This window comes from Prinia subflava, chromosome 10 (assembly GCF_021018805.1).
Source record: "Prinia subflava isolate CZ2003 ecotype Zambia chromosome 10, Cam_Psub_1.2, whole genome shotgun sequence".
Lineage (NCBI taxonomy): Eukaryota > Metazoa > Chordata > Aves > Passeriformes > Cisticolidae > Prinia > Prinia subflava.
In genome coordinates, this window is record NC_086256.1 from 11831741 (window position 1) to 11857334 (window position 25594).

General features: G+C 39.5%; 1 protein-coding gene across 2 annotated transcripts; it reads left to right on the forward strand.

Moving 5' to 3' along the window:
* Positions 1-179: 179 nt before the first annotated feature.
* Positions 180-24496, forward strand: DNAJB4 (DnaJ heat shock protein family (Hsp40) member B4). 2 transcript variants are annotated; one of them, XM_063407340.1, is made up of 4 exons: positions 180-333; positions 16260-16545; positions 18501-19075; positions 20579-24496. In XM_063407340.1, exons 2-4 carry the CDS (start codon positions 16335-16337, stop codon positions 20810-20812), a joined length of 1020 nt encoding a protein of 339 aa, XP_063263410.1. In that variant the 5' UTR covers positions 180-333; positions 16260-16334; the 3' UTR covers positions 20813-24496. The 2 variants fall into 2 exon arrangements, with proteins under 2 accessions (XP_063263410.1, XP_063263411.1); XM_063407341.1 differs by lacking the exon at positions 180-333 and adding an exon at positions 775-911.
* Positions 24497-25594: the final 1098 nt, after the last annotated feature.

Below are 25594 nucleotides of genomic sequence, written 5' to 3' on the forward strand. Positions count from 1 at the left end.
GGATTTCATTGCGGGCGCCGGAGAACGGCGGAGAAGCCTCGCGGCGTTTCTCCCGGCCCCGCCCAGCCGGCCCCGCGGGGTCTCCGGGGCCGCCCTGCAGGGGGAGCGGTGAGATCGCGATGTTTCCATGGGAGGTGCGAGCGCTTGGAGACGCTGCTGATAGGGCCGGGAGAGTCACGTGGGGCGAAGGGAGGGCAGCGCGCGGGGGGAGGCAGCGCGCAGTTCTCGCGTCATTTGGTTTGGAGTCGCGGGTGCGCGCGTGGGAGCGGTGGGTTCGCTGCGGGGGCTGCCGGGAGCACGGTCGGGCCGGGACTGAGGCGGCGGCGTCGCTCGGTGAGTGCGGAAGGCGCGCAAGACGGGCCCGGGGCTGCGGCAGCGCCGCCTGCCCGCGCCGGACTACGCTTTGGGGGTGCTCTGCCTTCTCGGCTGGTACCTGGGCGGGCTGCGGAGCGGGCGGTGGCGGTGGCAGGGACGCTGCCCCGAGCTAAGGGGGGCAGGCCGGGCTTTCTTCCCGCCTGAGGGCGGCGGTGCCCTGGGGAGAGGCTCTCGCGGTGCGCGGCCGCCGGGCGTTGTCACAGACAATAATGTGAGCGCTGTTTCCGGGGGAGCCGCCGTGGCGCCTGACGGGGCAGCGCGGCCGGCAGGGGCGAGGGGCGGCTCTCTGGCCGGTGCCGAGCCGGCGGAGCGGCGGAGCCGTTGGGCCGAGGGGCAGGGCCGGCCCGTCCCGCCGCTGCTCGCGGCCCTCTGCCCGCTGCGATCCTGCGGGCGCGGCCGCTCGTTTCGAACGGATTTTTGGGTCGTTCCACACCCCGCGAAACGGGACCGGCTCTCTCCTTTTACGGAGCTTCTCTTGCTTCAACCTGTAGGGTCCATGGTTGTTTATTTCTTAGCTGAAAGTGTTCATTGCTCAGGTACGATTTTTATAGCTGGGGGATTTTTTTCTTGGCTGCGCAGCACAAGCTTTAATGAAAAACTGGGGTCTGTAGTTCTTTAATTTGGGCCCTGTTAAGGCCCCGTGACCTGGTGGGGATGAACTGTCATGCTGAATGTGGATGACGGTATTGTGAAGGCTTCACATCAGGATCAGGTCGTAGAACATCTACTTAGGAATCATGGCGGTAGAGACTGGGTAATACTCGAAGGGAATTGCTCTACTACGGCGTTGTGTACCGTTCTGAGATGCTTTACAATTTTTAAAGAATATATGCATTTAATTGCTCTTTTTTCATGGACTCCTAGTTTACGTAAACGTCATACCTTTTTTTTAAACATGTGGTTTTAAACTGAAGCGTGGCAAGTCTCTTCCAGGCTTAAGTGAGTGTGTTTCTTTGTTGTCAGTGCTTTTACTTTGTTGTTTTGGACTTAGCGTGGGTTGGGACTGTGTGCAGGGACTTTTGGTTTCGCATAAGAAAATACCTCTCAGTGTTTTCCCTTTCCTGTCCTTCAGTGCTGCCTTGTAGTTTCATGCTGCCTTGAGGCGATTGTAATTGGGATAATAGTCTGTAAGTCACAGTGTTGCTGAGCTCAGATTATCTTGCATTCTCCAGTGCAGGTAACTTCATGAAAGGAAGCTAAAAAGTGCTAGATTTTTAGCTCCCTTAACACTATTGGGGTAGTATAGTTAAGAAGGATGATAAGAGAATATATATATATATTCCACAAAGTTAAAAATACCTGCATGTTTCTAGGCAGATGACAGTCTATTATTACAGTTGAGTGAAACTTGCTGCTGTGATAGTTTTGCTGGAAAAGCCTGTACATGAGAATTAGCTTATCCTTTCCATTAATGTAGCTGTGTTATCTGGAGGAGATGAGGAAAAAGTAAAATTATGCTTGGAGAGTGGGAATTTAATTCTTGTGCTTGACTCTTTGTTGCTATTGCTAAACAATATTTTTTCATTCTCTTAGCTACTAATGGTTTGACTGTGTATAGCACGTACTTACTTGTCTAATTTTAGTTGAGCAATAGTAGTTGACTGTGACACGTAGAAACGAGTCCTGGCCACAGGCTATGCGTTTTCTGGCACTCAGCTTACTGGATGAAGGGGAGCATCAGTGTGATTTGTGTTTACAGTTACAAAATGGGCCGGTGTTTCTTTGCTGAGTTCTGTGAGACAAGGCAATAGCCGTGTAATGCTGATGATTTTAAGCAGTCGTAATGCCTCTTGTTTGGTACGAAGTGTAAGTGTTCTAGTTGAATTCATAAATAACTGATGATAGGTGAATGTTAATTTTCAGAGTTTTTAATCAGCTTTTTACTAGTCTTGGAGCTGATGCTTTATTTGAAAGCTGAGAGTGATATTTAGTATATCTATTATTCCTCAGTCCTCGGAGTTCTTGAAGCCACTGCAGACTTTACAGTCAGAACGTGAGATTTAGTGAATTGAAGAGGAGAAAACCTGTCTGCTAGAAAACCACATCTCTTACGCACTCTGTCTTCATTTCCCTTTATTAAGTGATATTTCTGTTAAGAAAATGATCCTAATGAGATGAATTCTTTCTGTTTAATCTGGTAATGGAGTGGGGTGAGAATAACAGTGCTAACTGCAGTATTCGTTCAGGTCTGTTGCTGGAGTGTCACAGCAGCATACTCCAGGATGCCCTGCTTTCTCACTTGCAGGAAGTCAGCTGCGTTGCCTGTTTTCCCAATCCAGTCTGCCTTCTAGGAAATTAAATGTGCTTGATGTAAGTACTTGTTTGTGCTGGGCTGCTAGAGCATGAGAACTTCGGTTTTGTTGAGTAAAATAAGGTTCACTTCATACAGTAACTCAGTCTTACTAAAGAAGGATGAATAGTAGGGAAATAGACCTCTTACCTTTCAGAATCTTAATAAAGAGATAGTTGGCAATATGAAAAATAGAAGAATATGGATTTTTAAAAGGTCTCTTCACTTTCTTTTAGAGATTGGAGGAAGGTGTCTCCCTTAACTGAACTTACTAGATTATGACATCTCCCATGGTTTTCAGACCATAATGGTTGTTTTTTGCAGTAATCATCAGACTAAAATATTCTTTTACTGGATGTGTACTGAGAAACAGCTAGTGTAAATATTTGACAAGTCAGAAAACCTTTTATTTGTGTGGGCTGTCACAGATTTCAGTAATGGATGGTTCTGAGGAAAAAAAATAATCAAATACTGTGTGTGAAAGAATCCTTAATTTTGTCAAAGGGTCCTCAGGGTATTTCTATATTAGTTCAGGTATCACAAAAGCATCAGTGTAAAAGTGTGGAACTGACACAAATCCTCAGCATAACTAAAGGCACTTCAGTGCAGGCATTCATTGAGTTCTGCTGGGTTGATTGGGGGTTTTTTTCCCTTTTAAAATTCACGTCAACTTTGCTCTGTGGTGACCAGTCCAAAAGTAAGGCAGTCCTGAAAGAAGTGGTTCTATGGTACAAGTAAGGAGACCTCTCACAAGATCTGTAAGTGAAGAATTACATTTCTTACCAAGTTGCCTCTGCAACCCTCTGGGTAGCACGGGGTTTTCTTCGCTTTACCTTAGTACACTGAACATCTGTATAGGGGAAGTGCTTATGTTCTCGATGAGGAAAACCACTGTGATGCTATACATGTGCCTGCCATGCTTTCTGCAAGTCATTGCTGCTGTGCTGAAATCTGCAGTTGGTGTCTGATGATTTCATCACTTCAGGAGATGCTGATCAATTGATTCAGACCCTGTCAGCTGCTACTCCTGCACTGGCAAAGTGTGTCCAGGATCTGCAACATTATCAGTAGAAAGCTCCCTTAAATAACTGCTGAGAGAAGATAGAGAGATGTGCTCTATCCAAACAACTGTCATGAGTTTTCATATTTACATGTGCACTGAAGTAGTAATTACAGTTTTCAGATCCACGGTTTGGATAGTATTTGGATAGCTTTTACATAGCGAGTTTGGGGGAAAAAAAGTCATATCTGGTGTTTTTGGCTTACATTTAGTCATGCTGCCTTTCTTAAAAGAAGTTCTGGTGTATTGAAACTTTATAGAGAAGCTGTATAAATGTAGGGTCTTTATAGAGCTTTTACTCTTGTGAATCTCGTTTAAAATCTTGATTCCCTTACAGGAGGCTATCAAATTGCATTGAGTCACCCTTGCATTGGGTGTGTCAGATATAGGAGCATAAGTCAGAGAACACTCACTTCTTCCTTAGATACAGCTGCAGTGTGCAGAGACTGGATCACTATTGGAGGAATGTGGTGCAAAATGCAGCTGGAGAATATTAGTCAGCATGATCGTGTCATCAGTGCTCAGCCACTGACTTGTTCGAGGGGGTTGGGTGTTTTTGTGGGATGTCATGGGAGGAAAAGCTTTGAGAGCACAGAGAATTGGCTCTTAGCATCTGCAAAATTCTTCCCTAATGGGGGAGAGGAGTGAAAGGCCGTGCTTGAAATTAGTTGGGCAGTGGAGCTAGGAGTGGAAGTTGCATATGAATGGAGATAAAGAAAGGCTGAGATGGGGACTGAGAGGCTGTGAAAGGAGAACAATGAGTAATGCAGTAGTAGCTGTAGAGGATGGAAGTGTTTTAATATATCCCTCTGCCAGCGATACACTGAAAAATGTGCATTCAAGTCCTGTTAATTAGTGAGTAGATACTTTATTTAAGGCATAATTAATATTCAGAATTCTTGTCTTGAAGTGGGAAAAGCTTGATTGCTCTAAAGGGATTGGTGTACTTCCCTATTACAACGCCTGATCTCTACTAGTATTCTTTCTGATACTGTTTAATTAAGCTAACAATTGTATTTCTTAATTTGTGAGTCAGAGCATCTTATTTTTAGACAAATCGTGCATGTATCTTATCATAAATTAGGGAAAAGTACCCCAAACATAGAAAGGTAAATCTTTTCTGATTCTGAGGAAAGAAAAATGGAAGAGATGGGTTAGAAGCTTTAAATGTCTTGATTCTTTCAGTCTGTAAAACCATGATTGTAACAAGCTTCTCTAACCTGAAAATCCTCTTCAACTTTGTTGTAAGGGACACGCCCATATTTTGTGAAAAATAAACATTTGCAGTGGAGTTTGTGACTGTATTAGGATATTTTTCTTTAATAAATCAGTAACCGTTTTACATAGGCTTAGAAAGGTATGAATGTTACAGGATTCATCTCAAACACCACTCAAAAGATCAGTGAATGTTATAATTTGACTAAATGTAGAATGCAAAAGAACAGGAGATTTTGTAAGTTCAGTTTAAAGAATCAAAAAAGAAATATACCTGTAAATGTGTTCAGTATGGCAATTTTCTGTAGAAAATATGGAAAGGAGATAATTTACTTCCTTCTTTCTCGTTGTCATGGGTTAGGGTTATGTCCTATGAGTGAACTGGTTCTGTGTAGTATTTTCATAAAACTTTGTAATCTCCATGACTTTATTTGCAGCTGTACTCTGATTCATCACCGGTTTTTGTACTGATTTTTTTTAGAAGAGGCAGGGAAAAGGTAAGAAGAAAACGTGTCACTTTTACAGTGCCGTGTCTCTGTAGGACTTGCTCCTGTGCAGAGTTTGAACTTCTGTTGTGGGTGAGGGAAAATTTTCTGGAACTGGAAACTGTAGAGTGCCAATAGTTTCTTAGTAGAATAGATACAGAACTTTGCTATCACTTGAGAACGCCTAGATATTTTTCAGCTGAGTTATCTTTCCACGTACTTTCTTTACCTCGTAGCTAGCTATGCACTATTTAATCTAGAGGAATAAAGTAATTTAAGATATTAACTGCAAATTAGATCTATTAAATTGCTTTTTATCTTGGGAAAAAAAAATTCTAGGCTGATGAAGAAGGGAGAAATCAGCTGTGAAGCATAACTTAGCTATGGGATGTGGTTGAAACATTGCAAAGACTAGTGAGCAACTATTTTGACTTCTGTTACAGCAGATGGTAGTAAATGTAACTAGAGCTGCTTGTCTTTCTGTCTCCTGTAGGTGAAGTACATGCTTACTGACATCTGTTCTCCTTTCATATTGAACAGCATTGTGCTGACATCTCCTTTTTGAATTCCTGTCTTTGTACCACGGTTCAGTGTGTGTGTTTTCAGCCTTGCATGTAAAACTGGCTGCATGAATCAGAGCAGCTGGGTGGGATGAGCACACTCTGGAAAAAGCATCTCGTGTGACCACCTCCTTTTGCTTATGTAAGAACAGTGGGATCACATGTCCACAGCAAAAATGTGGGCAGTCCCTTATTTGGTAGTGCATTAATAACCTTCATCTTGCATGAGTGTAACAGCAATTAAAACAACACATTGTAGCTGGGTCGCTTTTCAACTGGCTTTATTGTTTGCAGTTCATCTCTACATCAAAGCTGAAAAAACAGTACATTTTCTACTGGAAACTGATAACTTCTGCCATTGTTAAAGGGGAAAAAACCCTCAAGAAAACACAAGCAGAGTTTGCATAGGGATTGTGCAAGCATCTTCCAGCTATCCTTCACCCTCCCCCTCTTGTATGTGACTTGTAACAATGATCACTGTCATGTTTATTCAGTTGTTTCTTATTAATAGCTTTTTAATTATGTTATAAAAAATCTAGTGCTTTTGCAAGAAGAAAAGATAACTTGCTGACATGACTTCTGTCTGTTCCTTACTTATGGAACATGACTGAAGTAGTGATAAAATTATAGATGAGTCTGTCAGTCTTCTTTGTAAACCTGTAGAGTATATTCATTGTTAGGAAAACATTTCTATAATGTGTTATGGTCCACTAATGAATGTTCCAGCCCAGCAGTGTGTTGGGGTAGTGTGGCTTTTTTTTTTTTTTTTAATAGGACAAATCTAAATAACTGATGGTAGGCTGAGAACCATTGGAAAGAGACTTGTGGTTCAGATCAGGTCAGGTCTCAGTTGTGTCTGTGCCAGCATCACAGAGATTGTTTTGCAAGAGCTAATCTGTGAGGAATATCTTTATTCTAAGGTGCCCTGATTCTGTGTTGCTGTATTTTTGCTAATCCAGCAGGTTGGTTTATTGTTTGGTGGGGAAAAAAAACCCCATTGGGTTACTTTGTTATGGGTGAAGGAATTGCTACTGTGGTTAAGGTAAACAACAATAAATGGTTACAGGTGGTAGATGTTGTTACTGGTTTTCAGACAGCATAGAAATAACAACGTAACTCTCGATATGATAAAATGAGAGCAATTTTTATTCTTCTACATGGTTGTTATAGAGTACTTCGGCACAATTCATATGAGTGGTCTTTAGAGTCTACACCCTTTTTGTAAACACCTTTTCCAGTAAACATGTTGGAAAAACACCACCTGCTGATCGTTTTGCACTTCCCGATGTTTGTTTTTAGTTCCTCCTTTATTTTTCCCAGGCCACTTTCTCAGGCCTGTGTGAAAGTATTATCTGAATGATTTCACACAGACACTGCTGCTGTGCCTGATGCCTAATTTCAGACCAATTGTCAGCATCCATAGGTAGATATCCTCCTTTTTCTACAGATGAAAGGCTAAAAGAGCTATTCTATACTACAGCCATCAAAGTAAATATTAAGTATAACATACTGCCTGTTCTGATGTTTCCTGGGGGGTCAGAACTGTGATAACTGACTTTATGTAGGGTGTTGAAATAAGTGCCTTTGAAACACCTTCTTCAGTTCCAGTTTCTTGAAGGAAGGTCAGCAAGGCTTATTGTGGAAACTTGTGCTGAGTTTTCCATTGTCCTGTTCCTGTTAATCAGTACATAGCGCTGGTGTTAGATCACAGAGGTTCTCCTGCACCGGGGCTCATTGGTGGAAGGTCTGGTAGGGAGCCAGGGACAGCTCTGGGTCTGAGCTGCCTGGCCTCGTGTCCAGCCTCAGCCAGCCCAGAGCAAATGTGACTTTGGTTTGTGCCAGCTGGCCCTGGCTGTGGGGTGGGGAATGCTGGACTACAGAATGAGCTGCCCACTCTGTCCTTGTATTTTTAGAGATATTTCTGCCCATTTTGTGCTGCAGGAGTGGGGCTGAATCCATTGACTGTGAATGTCAAATAAAGCCTCGCTTTTACTGAAAACAGGAATACTTGAAACATCTTCACAAGAGTGTTTTACAAAATACCTGCTTTAAAAAAGTATATTTATTGTAAACACCACCTCTTTATTTCACTTATGTGGAAAACAGTACTGATATACTTAATATTCACTGCTTATTTTCCAAGATTTGTATAATAAACACATCTGCAGGACAAACAAGTAGAGGTCTACTCATTTTTTCACTGTTTTTTTAATTGTCTGACATTCCTGCTCTGGTTTCTTTTTTAAGAAACTTGCAGTGCATCTCTTACATAGTATTTTTTCAGTGTCCCACTGACACCATTATTGAGTCTCCAGTGTCCTTTGGCAGGGAATTCTATCCCTTGTAGAACTTCATTTTATTATTTAAACTGGCTTCTTCTGATTACACTTTGGCTCTGGCAATGGGCATAGACCGTCATAAACGATTCTTTTCCTCCTTTCTCAATCATTTGTTGACCTTGCAGACCTTTGTGACTTCTGTGTTTTTTGGAGCCTGAAGAATTCAATCCTCCTCACTTGTTTCTCACGTGGAAATACATGCATTTTTAAATTATCTGCTATGATTTTCTGAACATTTTTTATTTTAAATAATACCCATGGTTTGGGGGAGCTGAAGGAGGCAGAATAGCTGAGTGTTACACTGTAGATGTACTATTGGTACAGTAGCATTCACATAATACTAGAGTAATATCTTCTGGGGGGTTTGTGTCCTAGTGTCTCCTAATCCTTAATTTACTTTTTTTTTTCTGGCTACCAAGCAATCTTGTATTCCTTTTGATGCTGATCAGAATTAATCAGTACTTTTTTAACCTTTTCTAAACAACATGTATTTTATTAAGTGGTGTAGTCTGCCCGTGGCTATGTATAAAGTATATGCACATCCAGTAACTCAGTCCTTTGTGATGGTATTGGTAACATTTAGGGTCTGAGTGTGTTGGCACTGGAGAATCTGAAAGACTTGGATTGTCTTCATGTCTTTAACATGTTTGCTTAAAACAGTTTACAGAAGGACTGTAAGACTTTCTACAATCGAATAAAACGCAGCTAGTCTTGGAGGGAAATGGAACATACACAAAGCATTAAGCTGTTCATGATATTAAATATCTTTACTTGTTATATAACCAACAGAGAAGGTTGGTGATGCGAGTCAGAAACCTGACTAGTACAGTGTGATTAAGTCTAACCCTTCATTTGCATATGGGCTATTTCAGGACAGAATTCCTTGAGGCTTGGGTAAATTCCTGAGTGATAGCCATCAGAGCAGCAGGTAATTAGAACAAAAATCCAGGGTTTTTATATGTAAAACTGAAAGAAGTTTTGTGGCTATAATATTTTTCTGCTTTCTTTGCCCCAGACTGATAGCTTAAGTAGTGAATTGTGCAGAACTTGTTAAAATCAAGCGTTTTCTTGGAGGAAACAGAACTTCAGATTCACTGTGAATGTGGGGCATTTTTTGGTAATAACAGGAGATTTTTTTACCTTACATAGACACTGCACTTTTCCATACAGATATTTACAAAAGTATGTGACAACATTCTTAACCACTTGAAGTTTGCATTAGTGTGTTAAACAGGCGTAGTCAGTAATGTGAGAGAACCTGTTAAATGTTTTGCATGATTGGCATTTTTTCTGACCACTCAAATTGGGTAAGAACACCTCTATAAAAATACATGAGTAGGAATTGAAATGGACACAGAATGTAAGTAAGTAATTGAAAAGCACCTCTGGAATTCTTTCTTTCTGAACATTTCTGTATTCTTTCTGAAGAGGAAAGTCTTAATCTGTAGATGGAAATACTTTGTGTTGCTTTGTGTGGGTGTACTTTGGATGCTTCCTTTTGAGTTTCTAGATCTGGTACTTGGCTAAAGTAGTTAATCAAACTCCCAAGAGGGAGTTAGTTCTGTTTTCATCAATCAGTACATCATTGCTGAGTCCCAAGAACTCTGCTTATTTTCAAATAGTTGTTCATTCCTTCTGAGTGGTGAACAGTTAAAATGTGGGGGATTATTCCAAGAGTATTTTTGTTTATCTGATATAGTAGAGATTGTGACTTAGTAGACAGGAATGAGGTATGAGATGGAAATTTGCAATGTTCTGATCAGTGTGTAATGGACATAATTTCCTGAAGAAAACTAATTAAAAATTTAAAAGTAATTTTTAAAAACTTGTTAACAGCCATCTTGTCGTGTAGTCTTTTCCAAATAAAATTGAAGACTATGTGAATCACATGCTTTTAAAAATTCATTTTTGAGATTCTAAAGTGGTAACAGTGTATCTCTGGTTTGAGATTTTACTACAGATGTAAATTCCGGAATGCATATTTAAAGTAAGGTTTCCCACAGAAGATCTTAAAAAATATGTCCTTTGGCCTGTTGGTGGAATTTCATTTATATTCCAGTTATAGACGCTGTTTTAAAAGACATATTGCCAATAAAAAATAGAAAAATTTTTGTTGATGCTAGGACTGGTATAACTTGTATATAATAAACTTAATTGTAGCCTATATGGCATTTCACTTTGCTTTTATGATTATTTATTTAGATGTAAAATCAGCCCCAGAATCCTTATGTACAGTTAACTTTATACTTCTGTCACAATAGCAGTTTCCACAGAACTGAAGTAAAAATTTGATAAATTTGGAGCTTACTGGGGTATGAAGTGCATGACTAAATGAACCTTTTCTTTTAGGGCCATCAATTAGAAAGAACTGTTATGCTCTGCAGGTTTCACTTTGCGTTTTCTGTTAGATATATTTTTTCAAAATCAACTAACTGTTACTTCTGTTGATAACTCCAAAAATTTATTTCTATGTATGAGACCAGCTACTGAATAGTTCTGTGCTGAAACTCTGTTTAATAATAGACTTCATGAGCGGGGCTGGCATGTACCAGGTCTTATTCACAGTATAAAGTGTATATAAAATGTGAACATAGCTCGGGCCACGACTACATCCAGTTAAAGATGGTGAGGAGAAGAGTCGTCTCTTTTTATTTCTTTTTTTTTTTTTCCCTTCTTTTTTTCTTCTTTTTTTTTTTTTTTTCTTCCTTTTTTTTTTTCCTTTTTTTTCTTCTTTTTTTTTTTCCTTTTTTATTTTCTCTGGGAAAACAATGGATGATGTTTCAGGAAATTTTTTTTATTGTATATGGGTGTACTTCTTTAAAACCATAGTAGATGAGTATAAATTTATTCCATTCATTAATGTGGGTTTACAAATACTATGATACTTAATTGTGAAGGGTTTTTCTGGGGAGGGATTTGGCTCCTCTGCCTTGACATTTATGTGCACATGTGTATTTATAGTTGTGATCTGTCTGGAATTTGCCTTTGTGGTTTTGTTTGCTCTTTAATTTGTTCTGTGATCTAGTCCTGTCTTTCTCAGTTTTGTGTCTGTGGTTTATTAAGTGAGAAGTACAGAAGAAATGGCTTAATTTAAAGGAAATAATTAGCATTTTTATTCAACTTCAGGGAATATTGACACTATTCTGCCTAGAAGCTTTTCCTTTAAATAACATACTGGTGCTAATTTATGATTAATCTATAATTTGAGTTCAGTATGTTATTATTATTAATATTTCCATAATTTATCTCAGTGATTGTTATGAAGGCTTCTTTAAAGAAGCAAATGATGAAGCAGATGATTAAAAGCTGATGTTGTCAGTACAGCTGTTCAAAGACCTTCAAGTGGTATGACCCTGCCCCCACTTTCTGTCAAACAAGATGTACAGCTCTTGGCCATATGTAGGTGAGTTCAATTGTGGTTGTTCTGAGAGAATAACAGAAAAGACATTTTAAAGCAACAATTCTTTTACTGAAATACTAACTCAAGTGGAATACAGTAGTCAGACTCTGAAGTGGAGCTGTTAAAGGAACAATTTTCAGCTTCCTAGTATGTATTTCATACACTTCTTCAGATGAAAAAAGGAAGTCTAGTGTTAAAAGTGAATGTCGTAGGTTTTGATCAAAGAACACAGAAAATCTTCCAGTTAAGAGATTGCTTATATTAGGCAAGTTTTGTATGTTTTCGAAATTTTATTCAGTTTTCCTGACCATAAATTTTTTAATAGTCTATTTGCCTTTTTTGCAATTCGTTACATTTGAAGATGTACGATTCCCCCCCACCCCAGTCAACATTGAGAAGCTTGAACTGAAATTACTTTTTTTTTTAGATTTATACTGTAACAAAAACCAGTGATGTAAAGAAGCACTGGACAAACATAGGCTGTTAACTTTCTCAGTGCAAAATAGGAGGACTGTGACATTACCCTGAAGTAGCTTATGAGAACAGAAAGGCAGATCTAGTTTGGTGGAAAGTTGTTTTACAGGGTTGACTTAACCAAGGTCTTCATAGATACCACTTGATACTGAAATGATGATAGCTTTGCTCTGTGTATGGAATGACATGGAATGTAGCTGTTGTATTTGAAGACTAAACAAAGAACTGATGATATAGAGGGTTAATTGAGTCATAATGTGATACAACAGTTGGAGAGTTAATGTGGTAGAGCGAGGAAGAAAATTAAGTGATGGCGAGGAGGTTTTATCTGTTACGTTTTTGAGGTGGCTTCGTGGATAAGTACGTGTGTATGTCTGAGAATTTCCTTAGCTTTCTTTCAGGAGCAGGCTTTATCAGGTCTTGGATTATGGCCTTACCAGTTTTATGGCTATGCAGTTTAGTGACTTGCTGCTGGGAGGTGAGGGAGTTGCAGGACTCACTGCTGCTGGCTTGTCACAGCTGAGGGCAGCTGTGGCTGTGCAGGATCTCATGCTCTTAATGCTGCCTGGGCAAACCCAGTCAAATCCCTGAACCACCCTTGGTGAAAGTCCCTATAGAAGGTGAGCTCACATCCCAGTGTGCCGCAGTTACCATGGGCTGAGCAGGTGTGCAGCACTGCAGGTGTGCAGCACTGCAGGTGCGCAGCACTGCAGGTGCTTGTGGGACTTGGACACAAAGTGTCACTCTCTGAAATGGGAGTATCTGCCATGCGAGGATTCTGGAAATGGGCATACTGGCAGAAGGCCCTGTGATGTTTCCAGGTTCTGCTACAAGAGGGGAAGACAGAAATGCAGAAACTTGTCTTGGTTTGAGACATATTTAGAAGGAAACATCTCAAAAGAGTGTCTTTTCTGAAGAGCTTTAGCAACCCATCCCCCACAGGCTTTCACAGGTTTGAAAGGATTTTCCTTGGAGAAAGTGGAAAAACAAAATTGTTTATTTAACAAACAGAGTGTTCATGAAAGAACAAAATAATCCCAGAAAGGAGTTCATATGTCACACTGTAGGTAATGAGCTTATTTGGTTTTTTAGGGGACAATTATTCAGGCATTTAAACAAAAGATATTCAAGCATATGGGAAGAAAAATCTTTTCATAGTCTAGAAGAGTGTTTTTCTAGATATATATGGTAACAGGGAAGATAGGACTGTAGCAGTATAACTAAATTTTTTTTAAGGCTGTTTTGTTTTCTGTTTATCTATGCTTATTTGAAGGGACTGCAGGGGCAGAAGTCCTTGAAGAGAGTACATGAAGTAAAGATTTTCTTTTCTTTCAGTAATAATTCTGGAGCTTAGTATGGGATAAAATAACAGAAAGAGCTGCAAAGAATTGCAAGTGTCGGATATTTGGAATTCTAAAAATCTAGCTACTCTTAATATGACAGAATTGGAAGATGTAAAAGCTTACCATACTTATCCAGATGGATTTCACTGTCTGAAGAAGTGCTGTATGATTGGATGTACCCAGATTATTATTAGCATAATTATTAGCATAATTATTAGTCTTAGGCACACTAGTCTTTTAATAATAATATTGAAAGTTTTCACTGCTTTGAGAGAGTATCTGTCTATTAGAAACTGTTTAAAGAGCTCAGTACGCATGTGAGAGGAACTGTGGCCCATGTGTATTTTCAAAAGATCTCTATGATCCTCAGCATAGAGAAGGGACATACTTTCTGGAATTGACTTTTAAGAAATACAAGATCCTGGAATATAAATTCATTCTGACATGAAGATCTCATATAGGGCAGGAATTAGAAGTAATACAGTCATTGCTGTACATCCCACTCAGAATCTTAAGTAGTTTAATTTTTGGGGAATAGCTTACATCATTATGGTATAACTCGGCACTCAGGCCAGAATAGCACATCCGCCTCTGTGGGGAGAGAAAGGATGCCTGAGCACTGAGTCACTGTGATACTGGGCAAAAAGTCCCAGCGTAACTTGGTTGTTACCAGAGTTTTTTCTGTAAGTTTTAAGGATTAAGGTGAACAAACTTTTTATGTAAGGAGAAATCCTGATTATTGTGGCTGTTAATAAAATGCTTGAAACTAATTACTGTGTTGTTACAAAATGGGGGGATGTTTGTGCGTAGAGTCTCTCACAAAGCCCTATTAATTGCACTGCTTGAGTATTTCTGTGATACAAGGAGACATAGTGCTTAATACAATATTTGTAGTGGAGAAAATGTTGAATTTATGATGTGAATTTAAAAGAATTTATCTGAAATACCAATTTTAAATTAACTAAAAGAGCACTTTTAAAAGAAAGGTAAAAAAAAAAGGTGATTTAGTAAAAGATTAGCTTTATTCCAGGTGGAGCTCAGCAACAGCTTCTTCCTTCAGCTGAAAAGGTAATTGATTTCATGACCCTGTGACTCCCACTGTGCCAAAAATGCAAGTGAGTCCTGAGAGATTTGGTGGCAAGGGGAGCCAGTTCCTTCTTTTGATACCCTTTGGCCTCTTTTACATTTGAAATCATAGCTACATATTATGCTAAAAGTTCTTGCTTTCTGAAGTACTCTGGTGAATTTTTGACTTTATTCTCTCTTTACCTTTTCACACATATTCTAAGGAGAATGTAAAAAAAAACCCAAAAAACCAGATAAAGAATTAGGCAAATCCTGTGTACACTGGAAGGAATCTAGTAAATTCTATTGCAGACGCTGGAAAAGATAATGGTGTGAAGGAGGATGACGCAAGTTAAGAAAGTGAAAGTGAAGCCCCAAATCGTTTTCTAGTACTTTCTGGTTAAGGAAGCATTTTCTGTCGCTTCTAATCAGTCTCTTGTAAGTTTGAGCAGGTTCTAGAAAACGGCTTTAAATATAATGCTCTCTGAGTCAGAGGATTAGTGGGTTTTATTGTTAGAAGGAAGGCAGTTGAGCCTAATTACCTCCATAATAGTAACTCCATTTCAGCCTAGAAATGTCTTCATACAGACAATGTCTAGATAGGACCTAAAGTGTTGTATTTCAGCGCTTTGTTCCAGCGAGGAGTAATTTTTCAGATGCGTTAATCTGTCATGTAGTTCATTGCCCTACTGATAAATGTAGCTCATTTCTTGACCTATAGCTCTTAACAGAGGTACCAAAGAAATCTTGCAGGCTAGAACTTCATAGCATTTTCTCTATGGAGCATGAGAAATACTTCAGTAGTAGAATTCGTTTTATACATTTAAAAATAAATGTGTAAGAACCAAGTATTTTTCTGTTATTAGCATCTCATCAGATGAAAGCTATTTGTTTGGTATATTGCCATACTTGTATAATAATCCTGGTACTTTCTATTCCATAGAAGAAGGCTGAGACAGGATTTACGTTTTGATCTCCTTTAATTTAATGGCTTGAGTTGTGATAAACAAAGTGGTATTTTTTTTGCTTAGATTCATTCTTACTGCTTACTAGTACATGGCTATGGTCAGCTGTGGTTGAGGGTGGCTTAATTTTCTTTTTAAAGAAACAATTTTGCCTTCTGAAGCTTTGTCATTGATTCGGGTGTAAAATTCTTCATAGCCTTTGCTGGAAAGGGTACAGCACTGTGTTGATATATTTGGAGAAGAGTTATGTACAGCTGTCTCTATAGAAACGGTGAAGTAAAATGCTATAATTACTCTAGATGGTTTCAGCACGTCCCTTGGGGCGGACAAGCCCTCGGAGCGGGCTGGGCTGGGCTGCGCTGCCGGCGAAAGGCGCGGGTGTCGCTGCCTTCACCCTTTGCACCCGGGCTGCCGGGCAGGGCCGGGCGGAGCGCGGTGCGCAGGCGCAGCGGGGCCGGGGAAGTGACGTCCCCGCGTTCTAGAAAGAGCGCGGGCACGGCCTGCGGGGGCGGGCTCTGGGCGCGGGGCCGTGCCGGCGTGTCATCATCGTTTATAAACGAGCTGCGGGGCACGGAATGAAACACGGACAAGCTGTCTGCTCGTTCTTTCCTGTAGCGTAGAGTTTGTTGTTTTGTAGCAGCTCTGCTTGTTTCAAGTCAAAGTTTGATTTTTATTTTTCCTTCTCTAGCATCTCCACCTTGCTGAGACATTGGACGCTGCTTTCTTTACAGCAAGGAAAATCTGAATTTCTCCAGCACTCAGGATGGGGAAAGATTACTATTCTATCCTGGGAATTGAAAAAGGAGCTTCTGATGAGGATATCAAAAAGGCTTACAGAAAACAAGCACTGAAATGGCATCCCGATAAGAACAAATCTCCCCATGCAGAAGAAAAATTCAAAGAGGTTGCAGAAGCCTATGAAGTGTTGAGTGATCCCAAAAAGAGAGACATTTATGATCAGTTTGGGGAGGAAGGTATGTATATCTCTGTTATACTTTGATTGGTCACTTTCATTATGTTGCATGAACCAAAATAAACATATGAAGACATGGTATGTGTTCATCTTTAGGCAGTGTATTTGTTTGGCTTATGAGATTTTAAGCATAAGATGCATTGCTAGGCTTTAATGCTGGTAAAGTTTTAATTCTTAATTTAATGGGTTTTTTTTACAAACCCCAAATAACTGGCAGGCTAAAAGTTACTGAACAGAAAAAGTTTCTATCACCCGTAAATAGCTTTCTGTGGTCTCTTTACTGCTGCCCTCCCTTACCAGAGCAGTTTTAGAAATGCAGTTCAAAAGGCATGTATTCTTTTCTTCAATTTTTGCTTAAGGGCAATCTGCTTGATCTAGGCAAAGCAGTCCTGAGCAGAAGCCCAGGTGTCCAGCCTGTAGTTGTCCTTGGCTTCCTGCCTAGAGAGGAAAGAATTTGGCTGATGTCATGAAATACCAGAACAATTTTTTAGCTTTAATTGTAAACAGCGATAACATGCCAAAAAAATGAGCCCTCAGAAATGTCACATTTATCCTAAAATGGTTATCTGGAGAGGATGATTTTTTTTTCTTCATTTTTGACTGAGATGACTTTCAGTGTTACGATTGAGCAACAGAGGAAGTCATTAACATAACATCCCTTCCCATAAATGTATATGGTATCAGGCATTCCCTTTAAAATCACTTCCGTTATGACAAGTAGGCCTGCTCATTGCTATTTGCCCGGGGCCATGTTTTTTGCAATTATAAAGGAGGACACTTAAATAGCAGTATTTAGTATTTTCGGCAAAGATATAAAGTATGATATTTTAGAATGTTGAATGTGGGAACACCTCCTGATGGCTCAGTTAGTCTCTAAGCTTCTCTGAGAGTGTAATTAGTTGTTGTAAGGGAAATGCAGAGGGTTAAGGTTTGTAGGAAGGAGGAAACTTCAGTGTTTTTACAGCCAGAAACTGGATGTACCTTCAGTAACTTCTGGCTAGCTATTCCAGGATGTGTCCTCCTGCTGTGACAGATTGAATGCCCTGATCTGCATGTTTGACATTAGCAGCAGAATGTACTATAGTTGGCTAAGTACTTTTGCTCTGGTCTGGTATTGAAATGGGGAAAGCATTCTAATGTTGTAGTTGGTTAGTGTTGGTACCCAACATTAAGGTTATGCATCAAATGAGATTTAGATCTCTCTACATGAGAGATAGAACAAAGCTATTGAGAACCTTCTGATTTTTTGCACAGACACAGTGATAGTGTGTACAAGGTTTTTGTACCCAAATGGATTTAGTAAGTTCCATAATGCTTTTATTTGTGGCTGCACTGAAGAGAGTTCCCAGCAATTTGTACCTGTTTTATACCATAGGAACACAAGCTGTGATAATTTTAGGATTCTAAATTGAATATTAAGGAAGCATACATGTGCTTGACTGTTGGCATGTTACCCTTTACTCAAAACAAATTGCAGGAAAATGGGTAAAACGATTTAACACTGAGTTACAGCTGAGCTGTAGAGGCTGTGGAATATGTTGCATGTGATAGTGAGTAATTTTTCCCAGAAGTGACCTTGTAGAAGGATGCAATTCCCAAAACACTTTGCAGAACAAGAAGAGATCAAATCAAGCAAACCCATCTTCTGCTCTTAAGACACTAATTCATTAAAATAACTGGTTTCAATGACATGAAATAAAATTGGCATTGTCAGAATACCTGTTCTTCTGAATTAAGTTTTTCTAGAGCTTCAGAAACTTTGTTGCTGTTCAAGCTCAAGCTATTGAATTGCTAGTTAGTACCTCATATTCTCATGGAGAATCCTCCTTGGAAAGCAGACCTTTCACTCTCCTGCAAGTATCTTTCTGACTCATCAATCCTGATATCATTATACTATACTGTACAGCAGGAAAGCTTACCAATTTATTTTTAACTTTGCTTATTTTTTCTGTTTAGGTCTTAAAGGAGGAGCAGGAGGATCTGATGGCCAGGGTGGTACCTTCCGGTACTCCTTCCATGGTGACCCACATGCTACATTTGCAGCTTTCTTTGGTGGCACAAATCCTTTTGAGATCTTCTTTGGGAGGAGGATGCCTGGGGGCAGAGACACTGAAGACATGGAGGTGGATGGTGATCCATTTGGATCCTTCACTAGTTTTAGTATGAATGGTTTTCCAAGGGAAAGGAATACAGTTGGCAGCCAATTGCGTCGTAAACAAGATCCCCCTGTAATCCATGAACTTAAGGTGTCACTGGAAGAGATCTATCATGGCTGCACAAAAAGAATGAGGATTTCACGGAAAAGGCTTAACCCAGATGGCAGAAGTGTCCGAATGGAGGACAAAATTCTTACTATTGAGATTAAAAGAGGATGGAAAGAAGGCACCAAGATCACTTTTCCAAAAGAAGGCGATGAAACACCCAACACAATTCCAGCTGATATTGTTTTTATCATTAAAGACAAACCTCACTCTCATTTCAAGAGAGATGGATCAAATATTGTGTATCCTGTTAAGATCAGCTTAAGAGAGGTAAGTTTTTCTTGTGATAGAACTCCAAATGTTTGATGTGTTTAGTTCTACTTTCGTGTGTGGCTGAAGAGCACAGTCATTTATAGTGGAAACAATACCTGTTTTGATTAAAATGGAATATTATTTCAGGCTGTTTACTATAGAGCTGGCAGAGGATAAGGGTGTGGAAGGCTAAGAATAAAGGTTGAGATGTCTTAAATCTTCATACGTAACCCTTCTAGCTAATGATGTATTAGGCTGAAGTGACAAGTGCAAACGAAGAAATACATCTTAGAGTATGCTCCTTGCTGCTGTGATGTGATTGCTACTTCTGCAGGACAAACCAGAAATGTTTTAAGTATTTTCATTGCCAACAAAGTCTCCCTTTTTAGCACCTAAGTTACTGCAGTTTGATTTCAAACTACATAGAGATTGATTTCATGAAGATAAATAATTGTGAACAGGTGTAAGAGGAGCTATATATAACAACATAAATGGTATAGCTTTTTAAGTTTCAATTCCAGTCAATACATTCTGGCTTTCTGAAGGAGAAGTCAGAAAGACAACTTCCCGGAGCTCTTAAGACTCTGAAGCCTCAACATAATTGTCATTTAAAAGATGTAGCTGGGGGTCTGTAATGTGTTTTTTCTTCTTAATTAGTATCAGGTGGAGAAATAAACTTGCTTTCATTATAAGCTTTGTGTAAATTAAGCTACCTTAAAGGATTCTACAATAAGGGGGAAATCAGCAGAAGCACCTGAAGTAGGGAGGGAGGGAGATAAGACAATATTGAATGATAATGTGGGTAATACAGTTCCTTAACAGATAAAAGCCTATTTAGACTCAGTGCATTGTTATGTAAATTGGACATTATCAGTGTAGACTAAGTGTGCTGAATCAGGTGAAATTGCAGAAATCAAAATTCTCAGAGATCCTAGTAATGAAGATAAACTGTTGGATGAATCAGAAGGTCTGTAACATTCTAATTTTGGTGCAACAAAATGATTGTTTGGATTTCTTTAGGCACCACAAATATTCACATAAGACAGCTGTGAAATTAGATATGCCTCTGCTTATAGACACTTCAGTGTTATTCTGGAATTCAGTATAATAGAGGTTGAGAATGTATTGGAAAAAAGGTCCTATGCAATGTAAACAAACAAAAAGTGAAATGGGATTCAAAATTTCCAATGGAAATTTAGAAGACTGACATCTGTAGAGAGGTATGAGTGAGGAGTTCACTCTGCTCAGCTCTCTTATTATTTAATAAAGTCTCTGAAGGCCATGCAAGCTCAATTACCCTCCAGTAGCCATAGTGTAACATTAATAAATTCAGTGATATTCAATGACAAATTGAAACACTCTTTTTAAGAGAGGAACATTGTATGTAAATTTTGACATCTCAGAAGTGCACAGGAGAAATGCTATTTAGAATTATAGTAACTTTTAAATAATCCAAATTCATTTTTAGGTACAAAAAAGTTCTAACCAATTTCTTTTTCTTATATTACAATCTTTCTTTAGGCTTTGTGTGGCAGCTCTTTCAATGTGCCAACGATAGAAGGAAGAACCATACCCATGACAGTCAATGAAGTGATAAAGCCTGGGATGAGAAGAAGAATTATAGGATATGGTTTGCCATTTCCCAAAAATCCTGACCAGCGTGGAGACTTAATTATAGAGTTTGAAGTAATTTTCCCAGATAACATTTCTCCAGCATCAAAAGAAGTACTTAGGCGAAATCTTCCAGTTTCATAAAATGGAAGACTGTGTATGTCAACAGATTAAAATAGGACACTGGAAATGCAGAAGACTGGCGAGTCTGTGCTTTAAAAGTGCAATCTGTAACACCTAGTGGAATCTTTGTTTTTTTTTGTTTTGTGGGACGGGTGGGGGGAAAATACTGTAATGCTGCATGAGAAGAAAAGGGTTTAAGTAGAAGTCATACAGGTGAATTCTGCAGTAAAAATTACAGGGAAAACCACTCATTTTCTTTTACATCTTCCTAATCAGCAAAGTTTAGTCATTATTTTGCTTAATATAATTGCAGTAATTTTTTTACGAAGTCAGTTCATATTTCTGTTAAAGTACTTGAGCTTCCAAGTACATTATTTCTTATATCCTCACCATGTCTATAACATTACACATTTATACAGAAATTTGAGATCATAGTAGAAATACACAAAGGTATAAATATTTTAAAGAGCAAAACATGAGAGAGATCATTTCAGTATGTTGCTTTCCACTGCACAAAGCATAGGTCAGAAGAATCAGCTTGGACTCTTGAACAGCCCTCCTGTGCAATGAAAGCCTTCTCTTTATTGCCCCTGGAAGTTTCAGGGCTGCACTGTGTGTGTGGCAAAGGGCACATGGCCTGAGGAGCCAGAGTAGCCATTTGCTGTGGGGTAGCTCCTCAACCTTCAGGCAGTGCAGCAAGAAGGGCATCTTCAAGGACATGAACAGCCAAGGGTGAGCCTGCTGTCCAGTGGGGCTGGTGACCCATGTCATGGGGAAGGTTGAGGTACTCTGTTGCCTTTGCATCAGTCACTACAGTAAAACAAGCATGCAGGGATTCCAGGCCCCGGAGGGGAAATGCAGAACCTTGGTGGTGGAGGACTGGGTTAGGGTGCACTTTACCTGGAAGTCTGTAAGCCTGACAGATTGCACCCAAGTGTTGAGGGAGCTGACTAATGCCACTGCAGGGCCACTCGTGTTTATCTTTGAGTGGTCAGGGAGATTGAGAGATGTTCTGGTAGACTGGAAAAGAGAAAATACCACTCTCCAAGAAAACCAAGAAGATTTGGGAATCTACAGGCTAATCAGCTTCACCTAAGCCCTTGGTAATATGATGGAAAAGAATCCTCCTGGAAAGCATTTCTAAAAGGTGGTCAGGGTAGTCAACACTGATGTACAGCAGGGAAATCTTGCTTGACCAATCTCAGTGCCCTCTACAGTGAGCTTTGGGAATGTTGGGAGAACAGTCTGTGTTGTTTACCTTTTACATCGGTAGACAGACTGATTAAGTACAGGTTAGATAAGAGGAAAGTGAAATGGGTTAAAAGCTGGCTGAATCAGTGGGCACAGGGGGTTTAATCAGTAGCACAAAGTCCAGTTGGAGGAAAGTTAATAGTGGTGTACCCTGTGGCTCAGTAATGGGGCCAATACTAATCAGCATCATTAATAACTTGAATTATGGGATGGAGTTTAGAAATCATATAAACTGGAAGAAGTAGCTGGTGCCACCAACTGATGTACTCAGCCTTTGCAAGTGGCCTCAACAGGCTGAAGAACTGGGCAGGATTCTCATGAAGTTCAGGAAGGGGGAGTGCAAAGTTTTGCTCCATTGGGGAGTAAGTGACCAGCAAACCGTCAATAAACTGACTGAGCTGGCAATGCAACCTTGTGGCAACAGAGGCCAAAGCTTTCCTAGCAGGTGAGGGGAGATGATCCTTCCTTGTTACTCTCAGCACTGATGAGGATCCATCTGGAGTACTGGAGTCCTTGGTACCTGGAGGATACAAACTTGGTGGAGCAGCTCCAGCACAGGACCGTGATGAGAGGCTGAGAGAGCTGGAACTTGTTGGCATGGGGAAGAAAAGCCTTGGGGGAGATCTTGGCACCTAGCAGGAGGGAGTGAAGGTGGAGGAGCCAGGCTCTTCTCGGTATATTTCAGTGACAGGCCTAAATGGACACAAGTTAGTTAGGGATTCCATCTGAACACAAGGAAGCACCTTTTTACTGAGAGGATGGTCAGACACTGGAACAGGTTTCCTAGAGAGTTTGAGGAGTTGCTATCCCTGGATGCTCATAGCCTGCCTGGACATTGTGCAGGGCAGCCTGCTCCAGCTGACCATGTGTGAACGGGTGTGTTGGATTACATCACACCAAGAGGTTTCTTGCCGGGTTGGAAAGATGCACAAAGAACCCTGTAAAAGCATTTGGCTAGGGCAGGTACTTTAAGATCATGCTGATTAGGATCATACTCAAGTATTCATTATTTTCAAAGGCCAAACTTTACTCCCATGAAGAAGAAGGAAGAGCTAGGTCCTATCTATAGCCAAGTATGCTTAGAGTCAGTGTGGGATAGGGGTTGCCCAGAAACTTTCATATGCTAGAATTGAGGTTGGTTTTTTTTTTTTTTAAATTCAAATATGAGTTAGTTGTCTTTAGAGATAAAAGATGTGTAGAGAGATGGAAAGCCCTCTGTAATAGTCTAGTTTTTATAATACAGTAGTAGGGCTGGTTCCCTCGGTTGCAGCATGGTATTGGTGAAAGAAATGCCTTGTGGGCTTGCGTTATTACTTGAGTTTAAAACCGTAATACAGTGCTTTAACAACACTTTCAAATGATTTGGGAATTTTTTGTTGTTTTTCATAAGAAAATATTTCAAGATTTGCTGTCAGCCTTTTTGCCTGTGGAAATACAGAGGTTTACCAGCTCTGTTTAGGTAGCCTAAGAAATAGCAGTGTTATATATGTGACTGCAGGAAAGTAAATTGTACGGAAGTTGGGATTTAATTTACAATAATTTTTTAATGAGTGTAAGAAGAATGCAATTTCTTCTGCTTAAAAGAATAGAATATCTGTGGGGTATTGTTCAAGTCAATTTTTCAACTGCAGATCTCTTCATGCAGTATCAGTTAGTTGTAGTCCTACATTGACAGAAAGTAAACAATTGCTGGAGCAGTATCACAAAGAAAGAAAAATTGCTGCTTAGTGCTTCTGCATATTGTTAATACTATATATTGTTTGTTGAAAAAATTTCCATTTCAGTATGTTCCGTATTGCATTTCTTATGTGGTTTTTAAGTAAAAAGTGTAAAGTTCGTTTTTAACTTTCTCTTATTATTTTGTTATGATGGCAAATGCTACAAGCTACACAACTTTAAAGCATATCAACCTAAAATACCTATTTGTCATTTTAAAAGCTAATGGAATCAAGCATTTTGTAATCCAGGATCTTGTAACCATATCCAACTTGTAAAAAAAAGTTACAACTAGGACTATTTTTTTGTAACCATCTTCAGGTAAGAGGAGTAGTGTTAAATTGATGAATTGCAGTATCTTGTGTATTTAGAGGTGTATATATATATATATATGTATAGCAAACTAAACTTTTCCAATTGTTTTCAAGCTCAAAATATAAAACTTAGAAGACTGGTATGAAATAAATGCTTGTATTTCTTTTCTTATGGAGAGGTAACAAAGGATATGTTTCAGAAACCAGCATGTAGAATTACTTCAAAATATGAGAGGAAGCATTAATATCTATCTAATCCAGGATTCACAAGAAATATTTTTCTAATCAAAAATGTGCTTAAAAGCTGTTTTAAAACCCACTTCATTATTTAATAAAGTTACTTGGGAGAAGGAGACAAATACTCGGTCAACTACTATATTTGTAACTACTGAAATACATGAAAATAAAATGGTCATTCATTAAATTGGGATGGGTTTTTGATCTCTTGAAGGTTGCTTAGGTGCCACAGAAAGTAAAAGTCATTTAGTTGCTTTGAAATTCATCCAGCAAGTCTGAAAACCTCTGCTTCTAAAGATGCTTTTGTAATCTCACCAACATCAAGCCTTAGGATAACCTCACGCTGTTGGAAGTGTAGGTCAAGCTGCATTGCAACCCTTTCTCCCTCCTGTCCATACAGTGGTGCTTTGCTTGCTCCACAGCTTTCTGCTATTGTAGTCAATTAGCCGAGATTCCATTTTCTTCACATGAGAACAGCCAATTCTTTATTCACATAACTTATTTCATAGCATTTTCACAGCCCTTGTTTGCGGCACCTATTAGGTGGTAGTTTTCTTACTACTCCATTTTTTGGTCAGAAGGTGATTTATGTGTACGTGCTAAGATTCAGGTTGTTTACATTTTTCCTTTATGGGTTCCCAGGGAACTTATCTTACTGTTTACACAGATGCACGTATTTTTCAACCCAAGAATAGGTTGTTGTGTTAACAAACCTTTCGTACCAAGATTGGTTTTGCATGGGAACTTGCAAATTGCTTAACTATACGTAGAAGAGATGACAGGCTAGCTGTTAATTTAATATAGCAGGCCTGATTTTATGAGGCCTTTCTTTTATAATTCTACCTTCACAACATTGTGCTGTATGAGGGGGTTACCATTCCATTCTTTCACTCAGCCATTTTTGTAGTAGCTGTGCTGAAAGCTTCCTGAAGCCTATTTGTGGTGTGTTGAACAAATACACTCCATTCTTTTCTAGTATGTGCATCTTATGTGCTAGTCTGACTCACCAGAAACAGACTTTTTTGGGGTCAAATGGGTTTTCCTTAAACAGTGAAATTTGCTGCAACTTTACGTGAAATTCTGTGCACTTGAATTCATGTGCTAGACCTAAAAAATAGGGCCATGAACATGATACTGTAAATATAATTGAGACAATCTTACTTTTCCAGTACATGCTAGTCTTCTTTTTGCAACTGACATGAGTAGTTCACTCAATGGCTTACTGAACACATCCTATATAGCCAGGGTGTTTGTCATACAGCCACTTACTGTTCAGCATGCAAAT